The sequence below is a fragment of the Aotus nancymaae genome, unplaced genomic scaffold, assembly GCF_030222135.1.
Source record: "Aotus nancymaae isolate 86718 unplaced genomic scaffold, 86718_ANA_hifiasm-v0.15.2.pri h1tg000011l, whole genome shotgun sequence".
Taxonomy (NCBI): Eukaryota; Metazoa; Chordata; class Mammalia; order Primates; family Aotidae; genus Aotus; species Aotus nancymaae.
In genome coordinates this window covers 21,028,686-21,053,577 of record NW_026988422.1, presented here as the reverse complement: position 1 = coordinate 21,053,577, position 24,892 = coordinate 21,028,686, and the positions used below count along the sequence as shown (strand labels likewise).

Sequence of the window (24,892 nt, the reverse complement as noted above, 5' to 3'; positions counted from 1 at the left end):
CCACCAGCTAGACTTGAAAACTCGTAATTCATGGAGGGTTGGGTAGTATACTTTGAAAGATCATGCCTTAGTAGCAGGAAATAGCCCTAGATTGAGCACTGCACTGATCCTGTCTAACAAATATTTTTAAAAGACCCAAAAGGAGCAAATTGTTCCAGTTAATTTGACTGCATCCCAGAACAAAGCTCAAAACTATTTAGTGGTATTTGGAATAGCAATATTAGTAATATTGCAGAGGAAAGAATATTGCCAGGGATAAAGAAAATCATTTCATAATGATAAAGGAGTTCATTAATGAGGAAGATATAACAGTACTAAACATTTATGCATCTAACAACAGAACTTCAAAATACATGAATGAGAAATTTAGAGAGTTCCAAGGAGAAATAGACAAATCCATAATTGTAGTCCAAAGTTTTATTAACCTTCTCTCAGTAATTGATAAAACAAAAAGATAGAAAATAAGTATATGAAAGAAGATAAAAATACAATCAACAAACTTGACCTCATTGATCTTTATAAGACACTCTACCCAGCTACATCAAATACATATTCCTTTCAAGTGTACATGAAACACTTGAAATGGACCATATTCTGGACCATAAAACAAGCTCCATAGATTTAAAAGGATTTTAGTCATAAAATGTATTCTTGATCACAATGGAATTAAGAATTCAGTAACAAAAATTCTCAAATATTTGGTAACTAAATAACATACTTCAGAATAACTCATGAGCCAAAGGAGAAATCAAAAGGAAAATTAGGGCCGAGTCCAGTGACTCACATCTGTAATTCTAACACTTTGGGGAGCTGAGGCAGGAGGACTGCTTGAGGCCCAGAGTTCGAGATCAGCCTGGGCAACAGAGTGAGATCCTGTCTTTATGAAAAATAGAAAAACAAAAAATTAGCTAGGCACAGTGGTGTGCACTCATAATCCCAGCTACTCAGCAGGAGGATTGCTTTAGCCTAGGAGTTTGAGGTTGCAGTGAGCTAAGATCATGCCACTGCACTCCAGTGTGGGTAATAGAGTGAGACCCTATCTCTGAAAAAATTATTATTATTATTTTGAGTTTAAATGCATTTTATTTTTAGAGAACCTACATGACATGTTTTTCTTAAAAAACAATGCCTCCACTCCAAATAAATCACGGTCAAAATAAATGAAGATCTCAAGATGACATCAGTCCCATTTGTCTTAAGTCCTGGTGTGTGGCTGACAAGCAGGAGCCAGTTATGATGACAGGTGATAGATCCAAAATAATTGCCAAATTTGTTACTGTAAAAACAAAAATTACATTACCATTCTTCAAACACTACATAACAAAAATTACATTACCATAAACATGTAAGCCTACATTTCTAGGCTACAGATGTATTCCCCAATTCAATCTGGGCCGCCACAAAGACAGACAGAAAGCGCAGGGATTTCTTTCTTTTGCATCCTAGTGCAAACCAAATGAAAAAATTATTTTTAATAAAAAAGGGAAAAGAGGAAATGTTTGGGGCTGAAAGTAAAAACTCATATATTAAAAGCAATACTTAGGTGGAATTTTATAGTATTGAAAGCTTATAAGGTGGGGCACAGTGGCTCACGCTTTAGTGCCAACGCTGCAGGAAGCCGAGATGAATTGCTTGAGATCAGGAGTTCAAGACCAGCCTTGGCAACATGGCAAAACTCTGTCTCTATAAAAAAATACAAAAAATTATCTGGGCATGGTGGCACGTGCCTATAGTCCCAGTTACTTGATGGGGGCTGAGGTGGGAGGATCACTTGAGCCCAGGAGATTGAGGCTGCAGTGAGCTGAGATTGTGCCACTACATTCCAGCCTGGGTGACAAAGTGAGACCCTGTCCTGCCACCCCCAAAAAAAGGCTTATAAGAAGAAAAGTCTCAGATCAGTGTCCTCTGCTTTCATCTTAAGAAACCAAAACAGAAAAAGAGCAAATGAAATTCATAATAACCAGAAGAAAGAAAATAAGAAATATTAGAGCAGAAATCAATAAACTAGATTTTGAAAAGTAGATAAAATCAATGAAAGCAAGTGCTATTTCATTAAGAATGTTAATAAAATTGATTAACTTCTTAGAAAACAAAGAAGAGGAGGAAAAAGAGAAGAGATAAAATTTACTAATACCGGGAATGAGAGGTAACGTCACTACAAATTCTACAGATGTTAAAGGATAATAAGGGAACATTATAGCACCCGGCCTAGATTTTTAACGTATTTGTGTAATTACTTTAAGTATAGACTACTCCAATTTAAACACAAAAATTGTGAAACTAGATAAAGAATAAACATATTAAAAGTGATTATTAAATGTTTTAATTGGTGACAGAGTTTTTCATGGCCTTTTATCATTTCAGTGCATCAAGTTTTATTTGTAGGTAGCCACAGAAATAGTTACATTTATAAGAACACCATGAAGAATAATTTAATTAAAATATCCTTTTTTTTTTTTTTGAGATGGAGTTTCTCTCTGTCACCCAGGTTGGGGTACAGTGGCACGATCTTGGCTCACTGCAACCTCTGCCTCCCGGTTCAAGCGATTCCCCTGCCTCAGCCTCCCTAGTAGCTGAGATTACAAGCATGCACCACTACAACCGGCTAAATTTTTGTATTTTTAGTAGAGACAGGGTTTCACCATGTTGGCCATGCTAGTCTTGAACTCCCAACCTCAGGTGATCCACCTGCCCCGGCCTCCCAAAGTGCTGGGATTACAGGTGTGATGCTGCCGTGCCTAGCCTAAAACATTCTTTTATCCCTGGCTTCAGCTGAGTTTAGTTTGAAATAGGCTCTTCATTTGGGGTGACTGAGCTTTGCAGGAAGGTTGGTGGGTGGCCTATGATTCCGCCCCAATATTGTATGTAAGGTATTGCATGTTTGCATATGGTTTTTCAGGAGGGAGTCCATAGCTTTCATCAGTCTCTCATGACCAAAAACTAGTTAAGAATCATGGCTTGCAGAATGAAAGAATCGAGTGTCATGCTAAGTGTCTAATTTCTTAATCATACTTCCCTGAAACGAATTTCTAGAGAATAATTCAAATGACTTGATTTATGTATGTGTGTATGAGTCATCAAAGCAGCCTGGAGTAACATGTCAAAAGTTATCCTAAGGGTTTGTCTGGTTCAAACTCTGATGAAAGCCCTATATTTCTTATGCTGGACTGGGGTTCTCATGGTATGATTCCCAGATCAACATCAGCATCATCTAGGAACTTGTTAGAAATACAAATTCTCAGGCCCCAGGTCATACCTAGTGAATTACAAATTAGAGATGGGACCAGAAATCAATGTTTTCTAAGGAGCTTTCCAGATGATTCTGGTGTGTACTGACGTTTGATAACCACAGGGTTACTATACTTAGAAAATCCTATTCTCCACTCTTGCTCCCAAGCCAGGTTTAGAACAGTTTGCCAAGCAAGTATCTGCAGAAAGATCAGTCTAATGTTGATAGCTTCTATTTTTCATCTTTATGGAAAAATCATAAAGCAACAAAAAGCCCAAATCACCCTCACACAAGTGTCTTGGGTTGCACAGCAACACCAATCAACAGTTTAAGAGTAATCCAATGTCCAGCTGAAATTGAAATTTAGAGACACAGCATGTGAGTTCACTCACAAAAATTCTGACCAGAAGGCTTTTTAGGGATGAACCCAATAATTCCAAGGCCCTTGGCTCTCAGCCTCCTTTGAGGCATAGAACACTCAGTCTCTTGAACAGACTGGCCCTCAGGAATGAGGTTTCCTTACCCTCTTCCAGCCGTGTGGCATCCTCACAAGTATCTTTTAACAGAATGCTCAGTATCACCATGCTTCATTTGCAAAGTAACTTAATGAATTCGCTCAGCCTATATTTTTAGTACCCAACAGGATAGGGATCTCAGCTGTAGCAGCATAAAACCTGAACTGTCCAAAACCAGTCTCTGAAACATTCAAGTGTTTATTCTGTCTAATCCTGCTGTTGCCTGAAGCTTGATTTGTTGTGACACCTTACTGTTTTGCTGATGAGAAATGGCACAGGGTACTTCTCAGCAGTTCTCATTAAAGGAGGGCAGCCAAGTGGAATTCATTCTTGGCTCTTAATAGTTTTAAAATGAGAATTTTATTGCATATTAATGAGCACTAATTGACATTTGTGACTGGTTTTTATGGAAATCATGCACGTATAATTTGCATAATAGTACCTAAGTGCTTTTAGGTAACAGTGCAACTCTGGGAAGTTGAATGTTTTTGTATGGTGCTTTTTTAAAAAGTTCCCAAACCCCAGCCCCTGGAATAGTATAGAATATCAACAGGTCTCTGGGATCCAAATATAAGGCAGTAGGGACTCAGTTCATGTGGTTATACCAGCTTGTGCCTGAGAGTCAGAATAAAGCATCAAGGCAGGTCTCTAAAAGCAGGTAGTGCTCCCACAGTAGCCAGGGAGGATGTTCCAGCCCTCCCTCTACCTTCATGTGTCAACCCTCCTGCTTCTCCTGAGTTTAGACAATGAGAGGATTATTCCAAGGACTCCTACACTATATGATATTTTCTAAACATTACTTGGTTGATATCAACAAACATGGATTGATCCCCTACTATGTGCCAGGCACTGTGCTAGGTGCTAGAGTAAGCCTATGTTGGCTTGCTGCCTGCTGCATCCCTAGGACTTGGCACAATGAGGCAACAGTTATCACATCAATGTTTATTGAATTAATGAACATGATCTCTGCCTTTAGGGATCTGAAGATTCATTATTCTTACAAAATCTCATGTTAAATACAGTATAAAATTCATTGCTCTTCATGTTAGTAATACTAATTATTCAGAACTTGGGATTCTGTTAGGAAATTTAGAGAAACAAGATAATCTTGGTGTTTTGTGCCCCAAACTGACAAATGACCCTTTTAAATTGTGAAAATGAAAGAAGCCAATGTTTATTGAAGATCTAGTATGTATCAGTTACTTTTCATACATCCTGTATATTCTATGATTTAAGCATCAACAAAACCTGTGAGGTGTAGATAGTATTATCTGTGTTTAATTGAGCAAGCAGCTAAGAACTGGAGTAGTGGCTAACCTAAGGCATCACAGATTGAAAATTATGGAACTTGGTCTTAAAATTCAGCCTAGACTTTGTCTGTTGTACTGCTGCTTATTACACTAAATGATCCTAGGATATGTGAAGCAAAGCCAGACTCTAAGTATTGTACTAGGGAGGGATTCAGCCCCGATGACTGGAAGAACACCAGGGTTCTTGGTCTCCAGTCAGTTTGGATCAAATGGCATGAATACACGTGGAGTGGTTTTAAGAAGGGAAAAGTTTAATAGGCAAGAAAGAAGGAAGGAAGGAAGAAGAAAACAGCTCCCTTATACAGAAACAGAAGGGCCGGGGATTCCAACAAAGAGAAAACCCCGTGTGTCAGAAAAGTGGCTGCTTATATGAGGAGGCTGGAGGAGGCGGTGTCTGATTTGCACAGGGCTCGGGATTGGTTTGACCAGGCATGTCATTCACAGCCTGTGAAAAAAATGGGCTCTCCCACCCTAGCCTTTTAATGTGTAAATGAAGGGCACCATTATGTTTTATACCCATGGGGACACGTGGATGTGGCCATGTTGCCAGGCACATGTTGGGGCAAGGGTAAGAAGATGGCGGGAATCACCGCGTTTGGGTGGACCCAGTTTCTAATGTCTTGTATTTGCATATCAAAGCTTGCTGGCCCGGCTCTGACAGCTGGGGCTTTCCTCCTAGACAAGAAACGTTTCTGGAGCTGCTTTAAAAAAAAATTAAAACTTCCCAAGGACCCCTTCTCTCTACCTAAAATAATTTCTTAATAACTCCTATAACACTAGGATAGAAGGGTGAATTGGTCCAGGGGTCTTGGTGTGTGCCCTGCTGTTTACCTACTGTTTACAATACACCTACTGTTTACAACACTATTTTCTAGATCCTGTGGGAAGCCCAAACCAAGTGCCGGTCTGGCTCACTAAAATTCCACCAAGCAGCCAGAAAAGTATAAACGCTGTATAGCAAAGGGATACATCAAGGTTTAGTAGAAGAAAAGTTATAAGTCATGTGGAACTAAAAGGTTGAATATAGTGTTCTATAATGTTGAGCACAAATGTTCTCCAGATTGTGGAAAGATCACTAACTGTGGGGTGGGAAAGGTAGGAGAGGAGGGGATTTGAAATACAGAGAATAGGCTGAGTGTGGTGGCTCACACCTGTAATCCCAGCACTTTGGGAGGCTGAGGCAGGTGGATTACAAGATTAGGTGATAGAGACCATCCTGACCAACATGGCGAAACCCCGTCTCTACTAAAATTAAAAAAAAAAAAACAAAACAGGGCGTGGTGGCATGCCATTGTGTAGATTTACGGTTTCTTTATTCATTCATCTGTTGATAGACATTTAGGTTGTTCCCAAATCTTAGCTATTGTAAACAATGCTGCAACAAACATAGGAGTGCAGACATCTGTTCAATGTACTGCTTTTCTTTCTTTTGGATATACACCAAGCAATGGGATTGCTGGATTATACAGTATCTACATTTTTAGTTTTTTGAGGAACCTGAAAACTGTTCTCCATAATGGTTGCACTAACGTACATTCCCACCAACAATGTACAAGGGTCCCTTTTTCTCCACATCCTCACAGCATTTGTTATTTCCTGTCTTTTGGATATAAACCATTTTAACTGGGGTGAGAAGATATCTCATTTTAGTTTTAATCTGCATTTCTCTTATGATAGATGATGTTGAGCATCTTTTCATATGCCTGTTTGCCATTTGTCTATCCTTGTTGGAGAAATTTCTGTTAGCTCTTTGGCTCATTTTTAAAATCAGATTATTAAATTTTTTTCCTATGGAGCTGTTTGATCTCCTTATAAATTCTGGTGATTAATCATTTGTCAGATGGGTAGTTGGCAGATATTTTCTCCCATTCTGTAAGTTGTTTCCTGACTTTGTTGATCATATCCTTCGATGTGCAGAAGCTTTGTAACTTGATGTGATCCTATTTTTCCATTTCTGCTTTGGTTGCCTGTGCTTGTGGCATATTGCCCAAGAAATGTTTGCCCAGATCAATGTCCTGGAGAACTTCCTTCAATGTTTTCTTGTAGTATTTTCATAGTTTGAGGTCTTAGATTTAAGTCTTTAATCTATTTTTATTTGATTTTTGTATGTGGTGAGAGATGGGAGTCAAGTTTCATTCTTATGCATATGGATATCCAGTTTTCCCAGCACCGTTTATTGAAGAGACCCTCTTTTCCCCAGTGTATGTTCTTGGCACCTTTACCAAAAATGAGTTCACTGTAGTTTCTGGGTTCTCTGTTCTGTTCTATTGGTCTATGAGTCTGCTGTTATGTCAGTACCATCCTGTTTTAGTTACGATAGCTCTGTAGTATAATTGAAGTCAAGTAATGTGATTTCTCATTTTGTTCTTTTCACTCAGGTAGCTTTAACTATTCTGGGTATTTTGTGGTTCCACATAAATTTTAGGATTATTTTCTATTTCTGTGAAGGGTATCATTGGTATTTTGATAGGGATTGCATTGAATCTGTAGATTGCTTTGGGTAGTATGGACGTTTTAACATTGATTCTTCTAATCCACGAATATGGACTATTTTTCCATTTTTGGTGTCTTCTTTAATTTTTGTAATCAGTGTTTTATAGTTTTAATTATACAGATCTTTCACTTCTTTAGTTAGCTTAATTCCTAGGTATTTAATTTTATGTGTGGCTGTTGGTGGGCATTTGGGTTAATTCCATATCTTTGCTATTGTGAATAGTGTTGCAATGAACATATATGTGCATGTATCTTTATAACAATGATTTACATTCCTTTGGGTATAGATCTAGTAATGGGATTGCTGGGTCAAATGGTATTTCTGCCTCTAGGTCTTTGAGGAATTGCCACACTGTCTTCCACAATGGTTGAACTAATTCACACTTCCACCAATAGTTCCTTTTTCTCCACAACATTGACAGCATCTGTTATTTTTTGACTTTTTAATAATAGCCATTCTGACTGGCATGAGATAGTATCTCATTGTAGTTTTGATTTGCATTTCTCTAATGATCAGTGATGTTGAGCTTTTTTTCATATGTTTGTTGGCCAGATGTATGTCTTCTTTTGAGAAATATCTGTTCATGTCCTTTGCCGACTTGTTAACGACGTTGTTTGTTTTTCTTGTAAATTGGTTTAAGTTTTTGTAGACTCTGGTTATTAGACCTTGTCAGATAGATAGATTGCAGAAATTTTTCTCCTATTCTTTAGGTTGTCTGTTTGTTCTAATAATTGTTTCTTTTTCTGTGCAGAAGCTCTTCAATTTAATTGGAATCCATTTGTCATTTTTACTTTCATTGCAATCACTTTTGGCATTTTTGTCATGAAATCTTTGCCCATGCCTATGTCCTGAATGGTTTTACCTAGACTTTCTTTTAGAGTTTTTTTTAATAGTTTTGGGTTTTACTTTTAAGTCTTTAATTCGTCTTCAGTTAATTTTTGTGTATGGTGTAAGGAAGGGGTTCAGTGTCAATTTTCTGCACATGACTAGCCAGTTTCCCAGCACCATTTATTAAATAGGGAATCCTTTCCCCATTGCTTGTTTTTGTCAAGTTTGTCAACAATCAGATGGTGGTAGGTATGCAGTCTTATTTCTGAGTTCTCTATTTTGTTTCATTGGTCTATGTGTCTGCTTTTGTACAACTACCATGCTGTTTGGCTTACTGTAGCCTTGTACTATAGTTTGAATTTGGGAAGTTGATGCCTCAAGCTTCATTCTTTTTACTTAGGATTACCTTGGCTATTCAGGCTCTTCTTTGGTTCCATATGAATTTTAAAATAGTTTTTTTCTAATTCTGTGAAGAATGTCAATGGGTCAATGGTAGTTTAATGGGAATAGCACTGAATCTATAAATTACTTCGGGCAATATGGCCATTTTCACGATATTGATGCATTTTCACAATATTGACGATGAAATATTTTTCCATTTGTTTGTGTCTTCTCTGATTTCTTTGAGCAGTGGTTTGTAGTTCTCCTTAAAGAGGTCCTTCACTTACCTTGTTAGCTGTATTCCTAGGTATTTTAATTCTTGTAGCAGTTATGAATGGGAGTTCATTTATGATCTGGCTCTTTGCTTGCCTGTTGTTGGTGTATAGGAATGCTAGCAATTTTTCACATTGATTTTGTATCCTGAGACTTTGCTGAAGTTGCTTATCAGCTTAAGAAGCTTTTGGGCTGGATGATGGGGTTTTCTAGTTGTAGGAGCATGTCATCTGCAAAGATTATTGACTTCTTCTCTTCCTATTTGAATATGTTTTCTTTCTTTCTCTTGCCTGACTGCCCCAGCTAGAACTTCCAATACTATGTTGGATAGAAGTAGTGAGAGAGGGCATCCTTGTCTTGTGCTAGTTTTGAAGGGGGATACTTCCAGCTTTTGCCCATTTAGTTTTATATTGGCTGTGGGTTTGTCATAGATGGCTCTTATTATTTTGAAGCATGTTACTTCAATACTTAGCTTATTGAGAGTTTTAAACATGAAGGGATGTTGAATTTTATCAAAGGCCTTTTTTGTGTCTATTGAGATAATCATGTGGTTTTTGTCTTTGATTCTCTTTATGTGATGAATCACATTTATTGATTTGCATATGCTGAACCAAGCTTTCATCTGAGAGATGAAGCCAACTTGATCGTGGTGGATAAGCTCTGCTGGATTTGGTTTGCTAGTATTTTTTTGAGGATTTTTGCACCGATGTTCATCAAGGATATTGACCTGAAGTTTTCTTTTTTGTTGGTATATCTCTGCCAGGTTTTGGTATGAGGATGATACTGGCCTCAAAAATGAGTTAGGGAGAAGTCCTTCCTTTTCAGTTTTTTGGAATAGTTTCAGTAGAAATGGTACTAGCTTTACTTTGTACCACTGGTAGAATTCAGCTGTGAATCTCTCTGATCCTGGTCTTTTTTTTGGTTGGTAGGCTATTTGTTACTGCCTCAATTTCAGAACTTGTTATTGGTCTATTCAGGGATTCAGTTTCTTCTTCGTTCAGTCTTGAGAGGGTCTATGTGTCCAGGAGTTTATCCATTTCTTCTAGATTCTCTAGCTTATGTGCATACAGGTGTTTATAGTATTCACTGATAGTTGTTTGTATATCTGTGGAGTCAGTGGTGATATCCCGCTTAACATTTCTGATTGTGTTGTTTGATTCTTCTCTCCTTTGTTCTTCATTAGTCTATTTAGTTGCCTATTTTATTAATGTTTTTTAAAAAAAAACAGCTCCTGGATTCATTGATTTTTCTGAAAGATTTTTTGTGTGTATATCTTCATTTCAGCTCTAATCTTGGTTATTTCTTGTCTTCTTCTAGCTTTGGGCTTTGTTTGCTCTTGGTTCTTTCATTCTTTTAGTTGTGATGTTAGTTTGTTAACTCGAGATGTTTCTAGCCTTTTGATGTGGGCATTTAGTGCTATAAATTTCCCTCTTAACACTGCTTTAGCTGCATCCCAGAGATTCTGATATATTGTCTCTTTGTTCTCATTAGTTTCAAGGAACTTCTTGATTTTTGCCTTAATTTTGTTATTTACCCAGGAGTCATTCAGGAGCAGATTGTCCAATTTCCATGTAGTTGTGTGATTTTGAGAGAATTTCTTAATCTTGAGTCATAATTTGATTGCTCTGTTGTCAGAGAGACTGTTATTGTTTCAGTTGTTTTGCATTTGCTGAAAAAGTATCATGTGGCAATGAGAAGAACGTATATTCTGTTGTTTTTGGGTGGAGAGTTCTGTAGGTACATATCAGGTTCACTTGATACAGAGCTGAGTTCAGTTCCTGAATATCTTTGTTAATTTTTTGTCTTGATCTGTTTAATATTTTCAGTGGAGTGTCAAAGTCTTTCACTATAATTGTGTGGAAGTCTAAGTCTCTTTATAGGTCTCTAAGAGCTTGCTTTATAAATCTGGGTGCTCCTATGTTGGGTGCATACATATTTAGGATAGTTAGCTCTGCTTATTAAATTGAACCCTTTACCATTATGGAATGCCCTTCTTTGTCTTTTTTGTCTTTGTGGCTTAAAGTCTGTTTTGTCAGAAATTAGGACTGCAACCCTTGCTTTTTTCTGTTTTCCATTTGCTTGGTAAATTTTTCTCTATCCCCTTATTTTGAGCCTCTGTGTGTCTTTGAATTTGAGATGGGTCTCTTGAAGACAGCATACTGATGGGTCTTGGCTGTTTATCCAGCTTGCCATTCTGTGTCTTTTAATCAGGGGCATTTAGCCCATTTATATTTAAAGTTAGTATTGTTATGTGCGAATTTGATCCTATCATCATGATGCTAACTGGTTATTTTGCTGACCTGTTTTTGTGGTTGCTTCATAGTGTCACTGTTCTGTATACTTCAGTATATTTTTATAGTAGCTGGTAACAATTTTACCTTTCCATATTTAGTGCTTTCTTCAGGAGCACTTGCAGGGCAGGCCTGGTTGTGACAAGTTCTCTCAGCATTTGCTTGTCTGAAAAGGGTCTTATTTCTCCTTCAATTATAAAACTTAGTTTGGCCAGATATGAAATTCTGGATTGGAAATATTTTTCTTTAAGAATGTTGAATATTGGCTTCCAGTCCCTTCTGGCTTATAGGGTTTCTGCTGAGAGGTCCACTGTTTTCTGTTGGGCTTTCCTTTATAGGTGACCTGGACTTTCTCTCTGGCTGCCCTTAGGATTTTTTTTTCCTTTTCGCCTTGGAGAATCTGATGATTATATGTCTTGGGATTGATCTTCTTGTGGAGTATCTTACTGGGGTTCTCTGCATTTCCTGATTTTGAATTTTGGCCTGTCTTGCTAGATTGGAGAAGTTCTCAGGGATGCTATCCTGATGTATGTTTTTCAACTTGGTTCCATTCTGCCCCTCTCTTTCAGGTACCCCAGTCGACCTGTAGGGTTGGTCTCTTTACATAATCTCATATTTCTCTGAGGTTTTGTTCATTCCTTTTCTTTTTTTTTTTTTTTCTGTATTCTTTTCTGCCTTTCTTACTGCAGAAAGATAGTGTTCAAGCTCTGAAATTTTTTCCACTGCTTGGTCTATTCTGTGGATACTTGTGATTGCATTGTGAAGTTCTCATGTACCACAAGAACTTTATTTTTTAATCTTTATCCAGTCTGCCATTGACGGGCATTTAGGTTGATTCTATGTCTTTGTTATTGTGACTAGTGCTGCAGTGAATATTCATGTGCATGTGTCTTTATAATAGAATGATTCATTTTTATTTAGGTAAATGTGTGTTGATTTTGTACCCTGAAGTTTTACTGAATTTATCAGTTCTAATTGTTTTCTTGTGGAGTCTTTAGGTTTTTCCAAATATAAGATCACATCATCTGCAAACAATGATAATTTGAGTTATTCCTTTCCAGTTGGATACTTTTTATATCTTTCCCTTATCTAATTGCTCTATCTAGGACTTCTAGTAGTATGTTGAATAACAGTGATGGCAGTGGACATCCTTGTAGTGTTTCAGATTTTAGAGGAAAAGCTTTGTCCTTCCCCCATGTCCCAGCTAGGTCCAGGAGGCAAGGACTAGAGTCAAAATCCTTAGAAGTCTGCCTGGTATTCTATTATATTGTGGCTGAGCTGGCCCTCAGACCACAAGACACAGTCCTTCCCACTCTTCCCTTCCCTTTCCAAAGGCAGAGGAACCTCATCCTGTAGCCACTGACAACCCAGGCCATGAGGAGGACTGCTAGACTACTGCTGATGTTCCCTTAAGGCCCAAGGTCAACTTGTCGTAAATGCTGCCTGCCCTGAGACTCACCCTTCAGGGCAGTGGGGTCCCATCTGACCCAGGGCAGGTCCAGAAATGCTGCCCAAGGATCAAGTCCTGTAATCAGGGTCTCCAAAGCCCTCTTGGTGTTCTAACCAAGAGGTATTGTGCTGGTACCTAAGGTGCAAGACAAAGGCCCTTTTACTTTTCCTTCTGCCTTTGTCAAGCAGAAGGAGTTTTGCCCTGCAGTCACCACAGCTGGTAATGTACTGAGTCCCACCTGAAGCCAGCAAGTCTCAGAGGCTCACCCAAGGCCCTCAACATAGTCCTTGATTATTGTTGCTGGTTATTCAGGGCCCAAGGGCTCTTCACTTAGCAGGTGATAAATGCTGGCAGGGCTGGGTCCTTTCCTTCAATGCATTGGGTTCTCTCTGGCCCAGGGTGTGTCTAGAAATGTCACCTTGTAGCTAGGACCTGGAATGGGGGCCTCATAACCCTGACCAGAGCCCTATCCTGCTCTGGCTGAGCTATTATCCTAGATGTAAGACAAAGTTCTTCCTATTTCTCCCTCTCCTATTCTCAAATGGATAGAAGGGGTCTCTTTTGGAGCTATAAGCTGTGTAGCCTGGGGCAAGGAGAGGGGTGATGCCAGCACTCTCTTGGCTGCCCCAGCTGGTGTCTCAGTAGGTGCCATGCACTCCCAGTCCTCTGTCTCCGGGCCTAGTTCAGCACAAGGACCCACCTAACAGTTGCAGTCATTATTGCCTAGACTGCTTTTAAAGTTTACTAGGAGACAAAGAGCATTGTAGCCCTCACTGGTGAGGTTTGCAGGCATTCAAGTTCAGACCACTGGGACTGGCAATTCCTCTCTAGCTAGAGCTACTTTAAATGCTCCCTCCATTTGCACATGACAGCTGAGTTTGGTCCAGTTTTCCTTTCTACTCTGATTTCTGGTTCTTATGAAGTTTTTCTCCCACCCCCCCCCCCCCCAATGTGTAGATAGCTGTTCATTTGGTGTCCTTGCAGGAGGAATGATCAGTGGAACCTTCTATTTTGCCATCTTGATCTGCCACCATATGTCATTCTTATTAATCATTTTCCTCTTTATGCACTTGGAATACACTGGTATACAAAATTAAGATCCTTACTTTTATAGAATTTGTGTTCTAATGGGGGAAGTCAAACAATAATCAATGGACACCAATATATAAATAAATTAAATAATACATTAAAAGGTGTTGAAGACAGGCTGAACATGGTGGCTCATGCCTATAATCCCAGCACTTTGGGAGGCCGAGATGGGCAGATCATTTGAGGTCAGGAGTTTGAGACCAGGCTGGGCAACATGGTGAAACCCCATCTGTACTAAAAATACAAAAATTAGCTGGGCATGGTGGCACGTGCCTATAATCCCAGCTACTCGGGATGCTGAGGTAGGGGAATCACTTGAAGCTAGGAGGCAGAGGTTGCAATGAGCCAAGATCACACCACTGCACTCCAGCCTGGGCAACAGAGAGAGACTCTGTCTCAAAAAAAAAGATGTTGAGGACAATGGAGGAAAAGGAAGATCAGAAAATCATTTACAAAAGCCAGAGGGAGTGTGAAGCTGTGAAGCAATTTTAAATGAGGTCAGATTTTTGGATAATTTCTATTGCTGTGTTTTTAAGTTAACCAGTTTCTTTTTGCAATGTCTGATCCATTGTATTTTTATTTCAGATATTATATTGTTATCTCTAGAAGTTCCATTTGGATCTGCTTTTTATCTTTCACTTCTCTCTTCATTTTGATCATGTTTTGCTTTATATCTTAAAGCATATTTATAACAGTTGTTTCAAGGTTCTTGTGTGATAGTTAAATATCACTTCTGTTATTTCTTTGTCTGATATTGTTGATCTATTTTTTAAAACTTTATGGTTATAGGCCATATTTTTTTCATTTCTTTGAATGCCTGGTAATTATTTTGAATTTTACATTGTTGAGCACTGGATCTTGTTATATTCCTTTAAGAGCATTGAATTGTGTTCTGGAATGCAGTTAAGTTTTTACGGATCACTTTTATCCATTTGAGACTTTCCTTTAGGGGCTATCCAGAGTAACCTCTAGTCTAGGGTTAATTTATTTTTACTACTAAGATGTGGCTTTTCTGAGGATTCTATCCAATGTCCTGCATATTATGGGGTCTCTCCACACTGGCTGATGGGAACACAGGGTAGTCTCAACCCTGTGTGAGCTCCAGGAATTACTCAGCTATTACCTATCAGTGTTTTTTTTTTTCTTCAACTTCAAGTAGTTTTTCCTACTCATATCCAAATCAGTACTTAGAAAAAGACTGAGGGGCGCAGTGGCTCACGCCTATAATCCCAGCACTTTGGGAGGTCGAGGTGGGTGGATCACGAGGTCAAGAGATCGAGACCATCCTGGTCAACAAAAATTGTTGACCCTCTCTACTAAAAATACAAAAATTAGCTGGGCATGGTGGCGCGCGCCTGTAGTCCCAGCTACTCAGGAGGCTGAGGCAGGAGAATTGCTTGAACCCCGGAGGCGGAGGTTGCGGAGAGCCGAGATCGCGCCATTGCACTCCATCCTGGGTAACAAGAGCGAAACTCCGTCGCAAAAAAAAAAAAAGAAAAGAAAAAGAAAAAGACTGAGGAGATTCTCTGCAGATTTCCCAAGTGCTCTCCTTATTCTCCGTATCTCCCTCTTCTTCATTACTCTGCCCTGCAAATTCTAGCCACCTCAACATCTTCAAATTCCAATCCATTCCCCTTACCTCAGATGGAATTCTAGGTTCTGATTGGTTTTCCTTCCATGTGCTGTGACCTGGAAATGACCTCCAGGTAGTATCTCTTAAGAAGATACCCCAGTCTTGTGGCATCTGTCATACAATGCCTGAAAATAGTTGTTTCATGTGTTTTATGTAGTGTTCAAATTGTTAACAGAAAAAAGCAATTCCCACAGCACTTAATTCTTCCCATACAGAAGCAAAAGTTCTACCAACTGCGAAACAACTTGTTAAAAGATAGTATTTGTGTGAGTGTTTTTTTAAAGGTCATAAATAATGTGTAGAAGAATAGAGATTTTGTAACAAAGATACGGGCCTGTATAGAGGGGTGAACTTGCAAATGACCATCTTGCACTTGGGAATAGTGTCTGTTTTTCTGATCCTAATCACTGGTAAGGATTCTATAATCTCTGTCAAATACATTTCAAACACTACCCTGCATGGCCTTGGGTCTATTACTGTCTGTGACATAAACAGTCTCTCCTTAGAGACTATTGAGAGGGTACAGGGGGAAGGTAGCTTTTGGAGGGGCCTGGAAGACCTTTCCTCTTGTGCTTTGAATTCTGTATATATCTTGTGGTCAGATGCCTCACCATTACCTTCTCTGATAATTCCCCACCCAATTTCCCAATCACTAAAACTTTTTGAAACCATTCAACTCTTTCCTTTCAATGACTGAGGCTTTCATTGTTTCATCAGCTCCCTGTGTGTGAATCTCTGTGAATGTGTGCCAAGTTTGGAGTTTGATGCCTGTCCCATGTGGGAACCCAATATCATGATATATAAAGTTTCTACACTGGATAACCATGGACTGAAGAGGGGTCTAGCATTTAGAGTTCCACGCCAGTGAGTTTAGCTTATCCAAGGATACCTCTAGAATGTGCTCAGAAATTTATCCCAAGTCAGAGTTGCATCCTACAGGACTTAGGCTCAGTGGACAACCTCATCATATTCACAGAATCCCTCAAAGATAATTTAGGTTTAAGTTTGTCAGCCCATCTGGGATCCATAGTGTTGATCAGGGTTTCTCAACCTTAGCACTGTTGACATTTAGGGCCAGATAATTCCTTGTTGTTCGGACCATCCTGTGAATTATAGTATGTTTAGCAGCATCCTTGGCATTTATGTACTAGATTTGAATAGCACCCTTCTCTTTATTTTGACAACCACAAATGTCTCCAGAATTGCCAAATGCCCCTTGAGGTACAAAATGGCATAGTTGAGAACTACTGGTATAGAGGCACTATGGCATGCCATGCTCTAGGAAGCCCACAGAAATGCAGCTCTGGGAACTAAAGCTGAAGAAACCGAAGAGGCCCATTGGTATCTTCTTGGAAGAGGTTAGTCCAGAGTGTCTGCACCATGTGGAGTATATATATCGGGATGACATTGACCTTGGAATGTAAACTCCTGGGATTCTTGCCTCTGCAGATTTGGAGCAGGGTTTTCCTCTTCTCTGCTCTTTAGTTTACTTATTTGAAAATGAGGAATGGTGTTGTTTACATCACAAAACACTGTAGTGAGGACAAAATGAGGTTTTATATATACACACCCATACATATACATACACACTTCTTCCAAATGATATAATAATATATAAACATGGAATGAATAACTGTTCAAATATAAGTGTACTTATTTGCCACTATGATTAAAAGGGCAATATAGGAAAAATACATTTTTTTCCATTCCATTATGTTGTAATAGTCCTCCCTGTGGTTTGCAATATGGCTCTATGCTAGAAGGCACAATAGGAAATGTCTAACTTTAAAAAAAGAAAGAAAAGAAAAAATATCTTTCTAGCAATTAAAATCTCAACTAAATTAGAATGCAAATAGGTTTTTATATTTGCTTCTTAATTTTGCATTCAGTAATCTGACCAGACTACGCAAGAATTTAAATGCCTTGATGGGAGATGGTAGCTTTTAGTTCTCTTGGGATTTCATTATAATAAACCTGGTAAATAATTCAGGAACATATGAGAGGCCAATGAATGGCCAGCACCTGGTGCTATATTGTTCATGCCTAAGCACACAGACTCCAAAGATGGCACTCTCCACCTGTCACTGTTGTTCTGGCTTAAACATGGGCCTTATGTTCAGTGGCTATTGAAATAATAGTAATTGATATTTTTGCCTAGTCCAGTTTTCCTCCACAATCAAAGAAAACTGTGCTAAGCTGTTTAAAAAACACAAAGCAGAAGTGGCAGCCTCTTTTAGATTACCATTGGTAAAATTTCAAATCTATTTTCTCTATTAAGGGATTGATTGCTTTAAAGAATTAGAGATCTGGCTATCTTTTCTACTGGTGCTAATTTGAACCTTTTTGCCTTTCTGTCTTTGTTCCACAAGACTGAGCTTCTCTTTAGATCACATTATTCATATTGCAAGGATTTTCTGAGAGAAATAACACCGTCCTCTGGCCAGTCACTCACTTTGCAGGAGTTCCTAGAGCTCCCCAGTTTCTTTCCCTATTGCCTGAGTAGTCTATCTCACTCCTGTTAATCTCACAGTTTAAATACAAACAAACAAAGACTCTTGCAGACAGCTTGGGTACCTTTCTGTGACACCAGCTGACTGGATATAGAATGTTCCTCACTGAGAGAACAAGAGCTAGAGTGACCAACAGATCATGTGTGGAGGCAGCATGGGGCACCTGAGCCCAGCACCATCCAGGATCGGATAGAACTTAAGCCATGAGCTGCATAGAAAAATCTTGTGAGGGCAGGGGGGTTCCCAGTATGGAAAAAAGGAAGATGTGCCTCACAAGTCTAAGCTAAGGTCTTTCCAGTACTGGGCCATAAAAAGAATCTGAAGAGAAACTGCAGAGCTTTATCCCTAGAAAATGTTAGATATGTTTTATCTTTGTTTTTAAAATATTGTTTATTACAATGGCTTAAAATGTTTATTTAAATATATTTAATGCCTTTGTAATATATATAATAAAGAGTGTAATAAAATATAACTAATTAAAATAGATGTTATTTTAAAACCTCTGTAATAAACCATTTACATGTGTGTGTGCGCGCACATGCACATTTATTTAACAGATTTAATTGCTTTCTTCAGGAACCAGTGAGGTTCCTTGGAGCAGTGACTGCCATCTGGTGGTTAACTAGAATCATCACCTTGTGTAGCCCGATGGTTACTAAGCTGTCCACTCTTGACTCACATGGCATGCGCTGGCAGCAGGGGACCAGTTGAAGGATGTCTGATGAAGGAGCCTAGTGAAATAACCCTTTGCTTCTACCTGAATGGGTTTTCACTCCGGATTCTGAGCCTGGAGCCAGCTCCAAAATGGGGCCTCTGAAGAAAAGACTGGAGTTCCTCTTGTGTTTTAGTCAGAGATCTGCATCCATTACCAGTGGGTAACCAAGACTGTGAATAAGCACACACCAACAGGGGCATGTAGTGACATGGAGCCTGAAATAAACTGCTCTGAATTGTGTGACAGCTTTTCTGGCCAGGAGCTGGATCGGAGACCCCTTCATGATCTCTGCAAGACAACAATTGTAAGTGAGCAGCCACAGGGTACCACTGGTGCTGCTGGGGAGGAGGAGGCAGAGGGAAAGGAGGATGACAAAGGGGAGGGGGGGAAGCGAAACTGCTCATGCAGGATACATATTTTCCAGCATTGGTGACTATGGGGCAGTTTGTTTTTTACCTATAGATCTTTCATTCCTTACAGCCTCTCATTTTTCTATCCTCAGACATCTTCCCACCACAGCAGTAAGACCATCTCTTCATTATCTCCTGTCCTCTTGGGTATTGTTTGGACTTTTCTCAGCTGTGGACTTCTGCTGATACTTTTCTTCCTTGCCTTTACAATTCGCTGCAGGAAGAACAGGTAAGCAGCCCAGTTTCTCTTTGCACATAGCCTGAATCATGAAACCCAAAATGTTAGTATCTTTTGGCAGCAGAAGCTGCTAGCTGGTCTCCCACTACAGCACTAAGGCACATGAGAAGTTACCTCTGAAATAGTCCACCTATTGAGAAGGAGAAAGATCTAGGTCAGTATTGTGCTAACTACTGCAAGGGTATCCAAAGAAGAGAATGAAGAGTCTTCTCTATAATGGAGATACAGTCCTTCCAAGAAGGTGAGGTATTTATATTTAAAATGAAGACCATGCAGAGGATTCCAAAGCAACACAAAAGCTTGAGAAAAGCACAGCGGAACCAGTATGGGTAAGTTAGGGTTTCTGCAAAAGCAGTGAAGCACTACTTCCTAGTTATTTGCTAGATAATTCTGGCTGACTGGAAAGTCACCGGCTCATCAAGGTGAGTATGGCTCCCAGGATTAGCAAAAGAAGCAAAAAGGTGACTTTTTTCTGAAGGTACTTACAGCATCTTGCCTTGGATGCAATTTCATCCTTCCTCAATCTCATCTCTCCTACCCCAACACTATACCCTTATCCTACCACAGCTGTCCCAGGGGACCTCCTGTGAAACCCTGCTCTAGCCCTCTCCTTAGTCCACAACTGACTTCTGGATGGAACCCACAATCAGAAATTTAAAAATTCCTCAAACCGGCCGAACTCATCCAGCCACACTCCAGCCTTACCCTGTGTGGTGATGAAGTGTGTCATGCTCCATTGCCTGTGGATTTGACACTCAGATGAGAATTGGTCAGTTGCATTTTGGTTTGCAGTTTTGCCATGTTAGGCATGGAGGACATGGAATCGTTAAGCAGCAGTGACTTGGTTGTTGGGTCAACTGCAGAATGGTGGTGATACATGGCACTCAACTAGAGTATACCCCAGAGACTGCCTCAGCCACTTTTCATTCTTTCCCTCAAGCACACTACGCTTACTCCCATCTCAAGGCTTTTGTACTTACTGTTCCTCTACTGTTCCCTCTGCCTGGAAGTCCTCCTCAGATCTTCCCATGACTAGTTCCTTCTCATCTTACAGGTCTTGGCTCCAATGTCACCTCTTCAGAGACACCTACCCTGATCATCCTATCTAAAGTAGCATCTCTACCCATGGTCACCCCCTCATCTCGTTCCATATCCTATCACCCTGTTTTATTTTCCTGATAGCAAGCATAGTCTGGTATTACCATATTTATTGATTTACCTGTTTGTTGATTGCTGGTACCCACTACCAGAATGGAAGTCTGTGAACACATGGACTTTTCCTGTCCTATTGTGCTCACCACTGTGTCTCCAGCATTTAGAACAGACTCTAGGATATAATAGGTGCTCAGTAAATATGCATTCAGTGATCCTGGAAGGAAAGAGATTTAAATTCCATTGGTGGCTGCTGCCAAGAAAATGACTGGGAAAATCATGTATTTCAAGGTTAGAGAACTATGGAATAGTCTTTTCAGCTGCAACACGTTTCTATAATGCAAAGTAATACTCAATTGGTATTACTCAGTTGGTAATAATAAGAAAATTATATCATTGTCTCATACGTTACTTTTCCCCCAGCGCGTCAATAGTTTAAACATTCAGGAGCAAGCTTTCTCACAGCTAATGAAGGAGGCCTTAAGCTTGGCAGTTCCTTCCCTTAGGGCAAGTAGTGCCTGGCTTAATGGCTTCAAGAACTTGTGTCTTCTCTACAACATGAGGCTGTAGGAATAGATGAAGAAGCGGAGAAGACATTTGTCTTATGTTTAAAAACTTCAGTTGATTGTTTCAGAAATCACAGATCCAGAGCAGATTTTTACTTTTTTGACAATGTTATCTATTAGAGTTGAATGCCCCTGTGTCTTAAGATTTAAGACTGTAGAAGTTGACTTTGATCCTGAGTACAAATAATAGTGGACATTTACTGGGTGGTAGTGTTTTAGTTGGAAGAATTAATATTTTATTAATATTCCTTTTACAAAGTTAACTGTTTTGAGTGTTATGATCCCATCCTATTTTCCCCATAACCGATTATTTTTACATATAATTTTGCAGAATACAAGGTTTATCAAGCATCTATATATCCTGTTAAAACAGGAACACCTGTAAACAGCATTATTCTAGAAACTCCTCTATTTCTTTCATTCTATTTAAGATTTTGCTGCCTGTTTTGTTTGCATTGGGAGCATGACTTGGCATAAAGAATAAAATATTAAGAGGCACTGTGAATAGAAACACATTTTGCAATTAAGTGAAGCTTACAAGGTCAGACAAGAAAAGATAAAATAACCTAGTTTCAAAAGTGTTTTTCTGAACAATAACACTTGTTAAAAGATACAGCATCACAATCAGATGCTTTATCTCATTACAATTCTATGGTCTCTAAATTTGTGACACTGTGTGTGTGTGTGTGTGTGTGTGTGTGTATTCATGTGTGTATATGTACAAGAAAGAGGAAGAAAAATATTTTAACACAATAAAAATAATACAATAATGTTTAAATCCAGTTGCAGATATTGACTTTTTGATAAAAATTTCAAATGTAGTCTACAACAAAAGCCAGTAAAGATAAAGAAAGCTTGAACACCATCAACCAGCTTGACCCAATTGACATTTATATTACCTTTCACCCAACAACAGCAGAATACGTATGCTTTTCAAGTACAAATGGAACATTTACCAAGATATATCATATTCTGGACCATAGAAAAAGTCTCATTAAATTTAAAAGGATTCAAGCTGGGTGTAGGGTGGCTCACACCTGTAATCCCAGCACTTTGAGACGCTGAGGTAGGTAGATCATCTGAGGTCAGTAGTTTGAGACCAATCTGGCCAACATGGTGAAAACCCATCTCTACTAAAACTACAAAAATTAGACAGGTGTGGTGGCATGCACCTGTAATCCCAGCTACTTGGGAGGCTGAGGCAGGAGAACCCGGGTGGCAGAGGTTGTAGTGAGCTGAGATCATGCCATTGCACTCCAGCCTGGGCGACAGAGCAAGACTCTGTCTCAAAAAAAAAAAAAAAAAAAAACTTTTAAAGTCTTCAAGTCATATAAAATGTGTTTTCTGACAATGGAATTAAAATGGAAATCAATAACAGAAAGATCTCTGGAAAAATCCTGAAATATTTAGAAACTAAATAGAATACTTTAAAATTATGGTCAAAAAAGAAAAGGAAAACTAGAAAATATTTAGCAGAATTAAAATGAAAATACAATCTAAGATTTATTGGATACCACTAAAGCAGTACTTAGGGGGAAATTTAGAGCACTAAATTCCATATTGGAAAAGAATAAAGGTCTCAAATCCATGATCTCAGCTTCCACCTTACAAACAGAAAAGAAAACAAATGAGACTCAAAGTAAGTAGAAGAAAGGAAATAATAAAGATCAGAGTAGAAAATAAAATAGAAAACAGAAAAACAATAGGAAAAAAGTCAGTAAAACTAAAAGCTGACTATGAAGATGAGTAAAGCTAATCAACCTCTAGCCAAAGTGATCAGAAAAAAAAAAAAAAGAGAAAGATACAATTACCCAAATAAGGAATGTGAGAGGTGACATCACTATAGCTTCTACAGATATGAGGGATAATAAGGTGATGTTGTAAACAACTATGGTAGGCAGCCTCTAAGATGTTCTTCAGTGCTTCCTACCTCCTTGTAGTCACACTCCTATGAAATCCTCTCTCCTTGAGTATGGGCTGAATGTATTGACTTCCTTATTAATGAGATGTCACTTTTAGCATTAGGTCACAAAGGCTGTGGCTTCCATCTTGGATCTCTCTCATTATCTCACAAACTCACTCTGTGGGAGACTAGCTGTTGTGTTATGAGCTGCCCTGTAAGGAGGCCCACATTGGCAAGGAACTGATGTTTCCAGCCTGTAGCCAGCAAGTGCCTGGGGCTTACTAACAGCCATATCAGTGAACTTTGAAGCAGGTGACACCTTGACTGTATTCTTATGTAAGAACCTGAGCCACAGGCACCCAGCTAAGCTGTGCTTTAGAAATATTACAAGTTCAACTTAAACTCTTCTAAAAAACTGAAAATAAGAAAGTAATTCCCAACTAATTCTATGAGGACAGCATTACCCTGATATCAAAATTGAACAGACATTAGAAGAAGAAGAAAAGAAAACTATAGGCTAATATGCCTCATAAACATAGATTCAAAATTTTAAACAAAATTTTAACAAATTGAGTATGACCAAATGTTAAAAAGAAAATGCATCATCATGACAATGTGAGGTTTATCTCTGGGATACAAGGTTTGTTTAACATCCAAAGATTGATCAATAACTTACCACATTTACCAATCAAAAAAGAAAACTATATGATCATCTCAGAAGATATGGAAAAAAATTTGACAAATTTCAACATGCATTTCTGATAAAGTCTCAACAAACTAAGAATAGAAGATAACTTCCTCCCCACAGCGCAGCACAGCTGCTGTGACAGATCGTGGCCAGACTGCTTCTTTATGTAGGACCTGATCCATCCCTCCTCACTGGGCAGGGCTTCTCTGTGAGAATTTCAGCAACTCCAGCCAGGGTTTTATGTACAGAAGTCTGATCTCTCTGGGACAGAGCCCTTTGTGGGAGGGGTGGCCACAGTCTCTGTGGTTCAGCCAACTTAGCCTTTCCTGCCTGCTGGCTCTGAAAAGTCTGATCAGTCTGCACAAAAAGAGTTCCCCCCAGCACAGTGCACCCAATCCCCCAAGGGGCAGCCAGACTGCCTCTTTGAGTGGGTCCCTGATCCTATTCCTTTTGACTGGGTTGAGACTTCCCAAAGCAGTCCCCAGATATCTCTTACAGGAGTGTTCAGGCCGGCATCAGGTTGGTGCCCCTCTGGGACAGAGCTCCCAGAGAAAAGAGCAGGCAGCCATCTTTGCTGTTCTGCAGCCTTCACTGGTGATACCCCCAGGTGCAGGATGGACCCAGGTGATTAAGGTCTGGAGTGGACGCCCAGCACACCACAGCAGCCCTGCAGAAGAGGAGCCTGACTGTTAAAAGAAAAATAGAAAGCAGCAACAGCAACATAAACAAAAAAGACCCCACAAAAACCCCATTCAAAGGTCAGCAATCTCCAAGATGGAAGGTAGATAAGCCCACAAAGATGAGAAAGAATCAATGCAAAAATGCTGAAAACTCAAAAAGCCAGAGTGCCTCTTCTCCTCCAAATGATTGCAGTACATCTCCAGCAAGGGCACAGAACTGGGCTGAGGCTGAGATGGCCAAATTGACAGAAGTAGTCTTCAGAAGATGGGTGATAACAAACTTTGCTGAGCTAAAGGAGCATGTTCTAACACAATGCAAAGAAGCTAAGAATCATGATAAAACATTCTGATAACCAGAATAGCCAGTTTAGAGAGGAACATAAAACACCCAATGGAGCTGAAAAACACACCATAAGAAATTCACAATGCAATCACAAATATCAATAGCCAAGTGGAACAAGCAGCAGAAAGAATCTCAGAGCTTGAAGACTGTATTTCTGAAATAAGATAGACAAGAATAGAGAAAAAAGTATGAAA

At 39.3% G+C, this 24,892-nt stretch overlaps 1 protein-coding gene and 1 non-coding gene across 5 annotated transcripts in view; one reads left to right on the top strand and one right to left on the bottom strand.

Moving 5' to 3' along the window:
- GPR156 (G protein-coupled receptor 156) overlaps positions 1 to 24,892 on the top strand; it is a 131,907-nt gene that overhangs the window by 39,399 nt on the left and 67,616 nt on the right. For all 4 annotated transcript variants that reach the window (XM_012463922.2, XM_012463920.2, XM_064374666.1 and 1 more), the window contains 2 exons: positions 18,580 to 19,022; positions 19,221 to 19,357. In XM_012463922.2, coding sequence (XP_012319345.1) covers positions 18,927 to 19,022; positions 19,221 to 19,357 — 233 coding nt within the window. In that variant the 5' untranslated portion in view covers positions 18,580 to 18,926. The remainder of the gene's footprint in view (positions 1 to 18,579; positions 19,023 to 19,220; positions 19,358 to 24,892) is intronic.
- Positions 1,369 to 1,515, bottom strand: LOC135274455 (small nucleolar RNA SNORA31). The gene has a single exon (XR_010342279.1). It is a non-coding gene; the product is annotated as a small nucleolar RNA SNORA31 (small nucleolar RNA).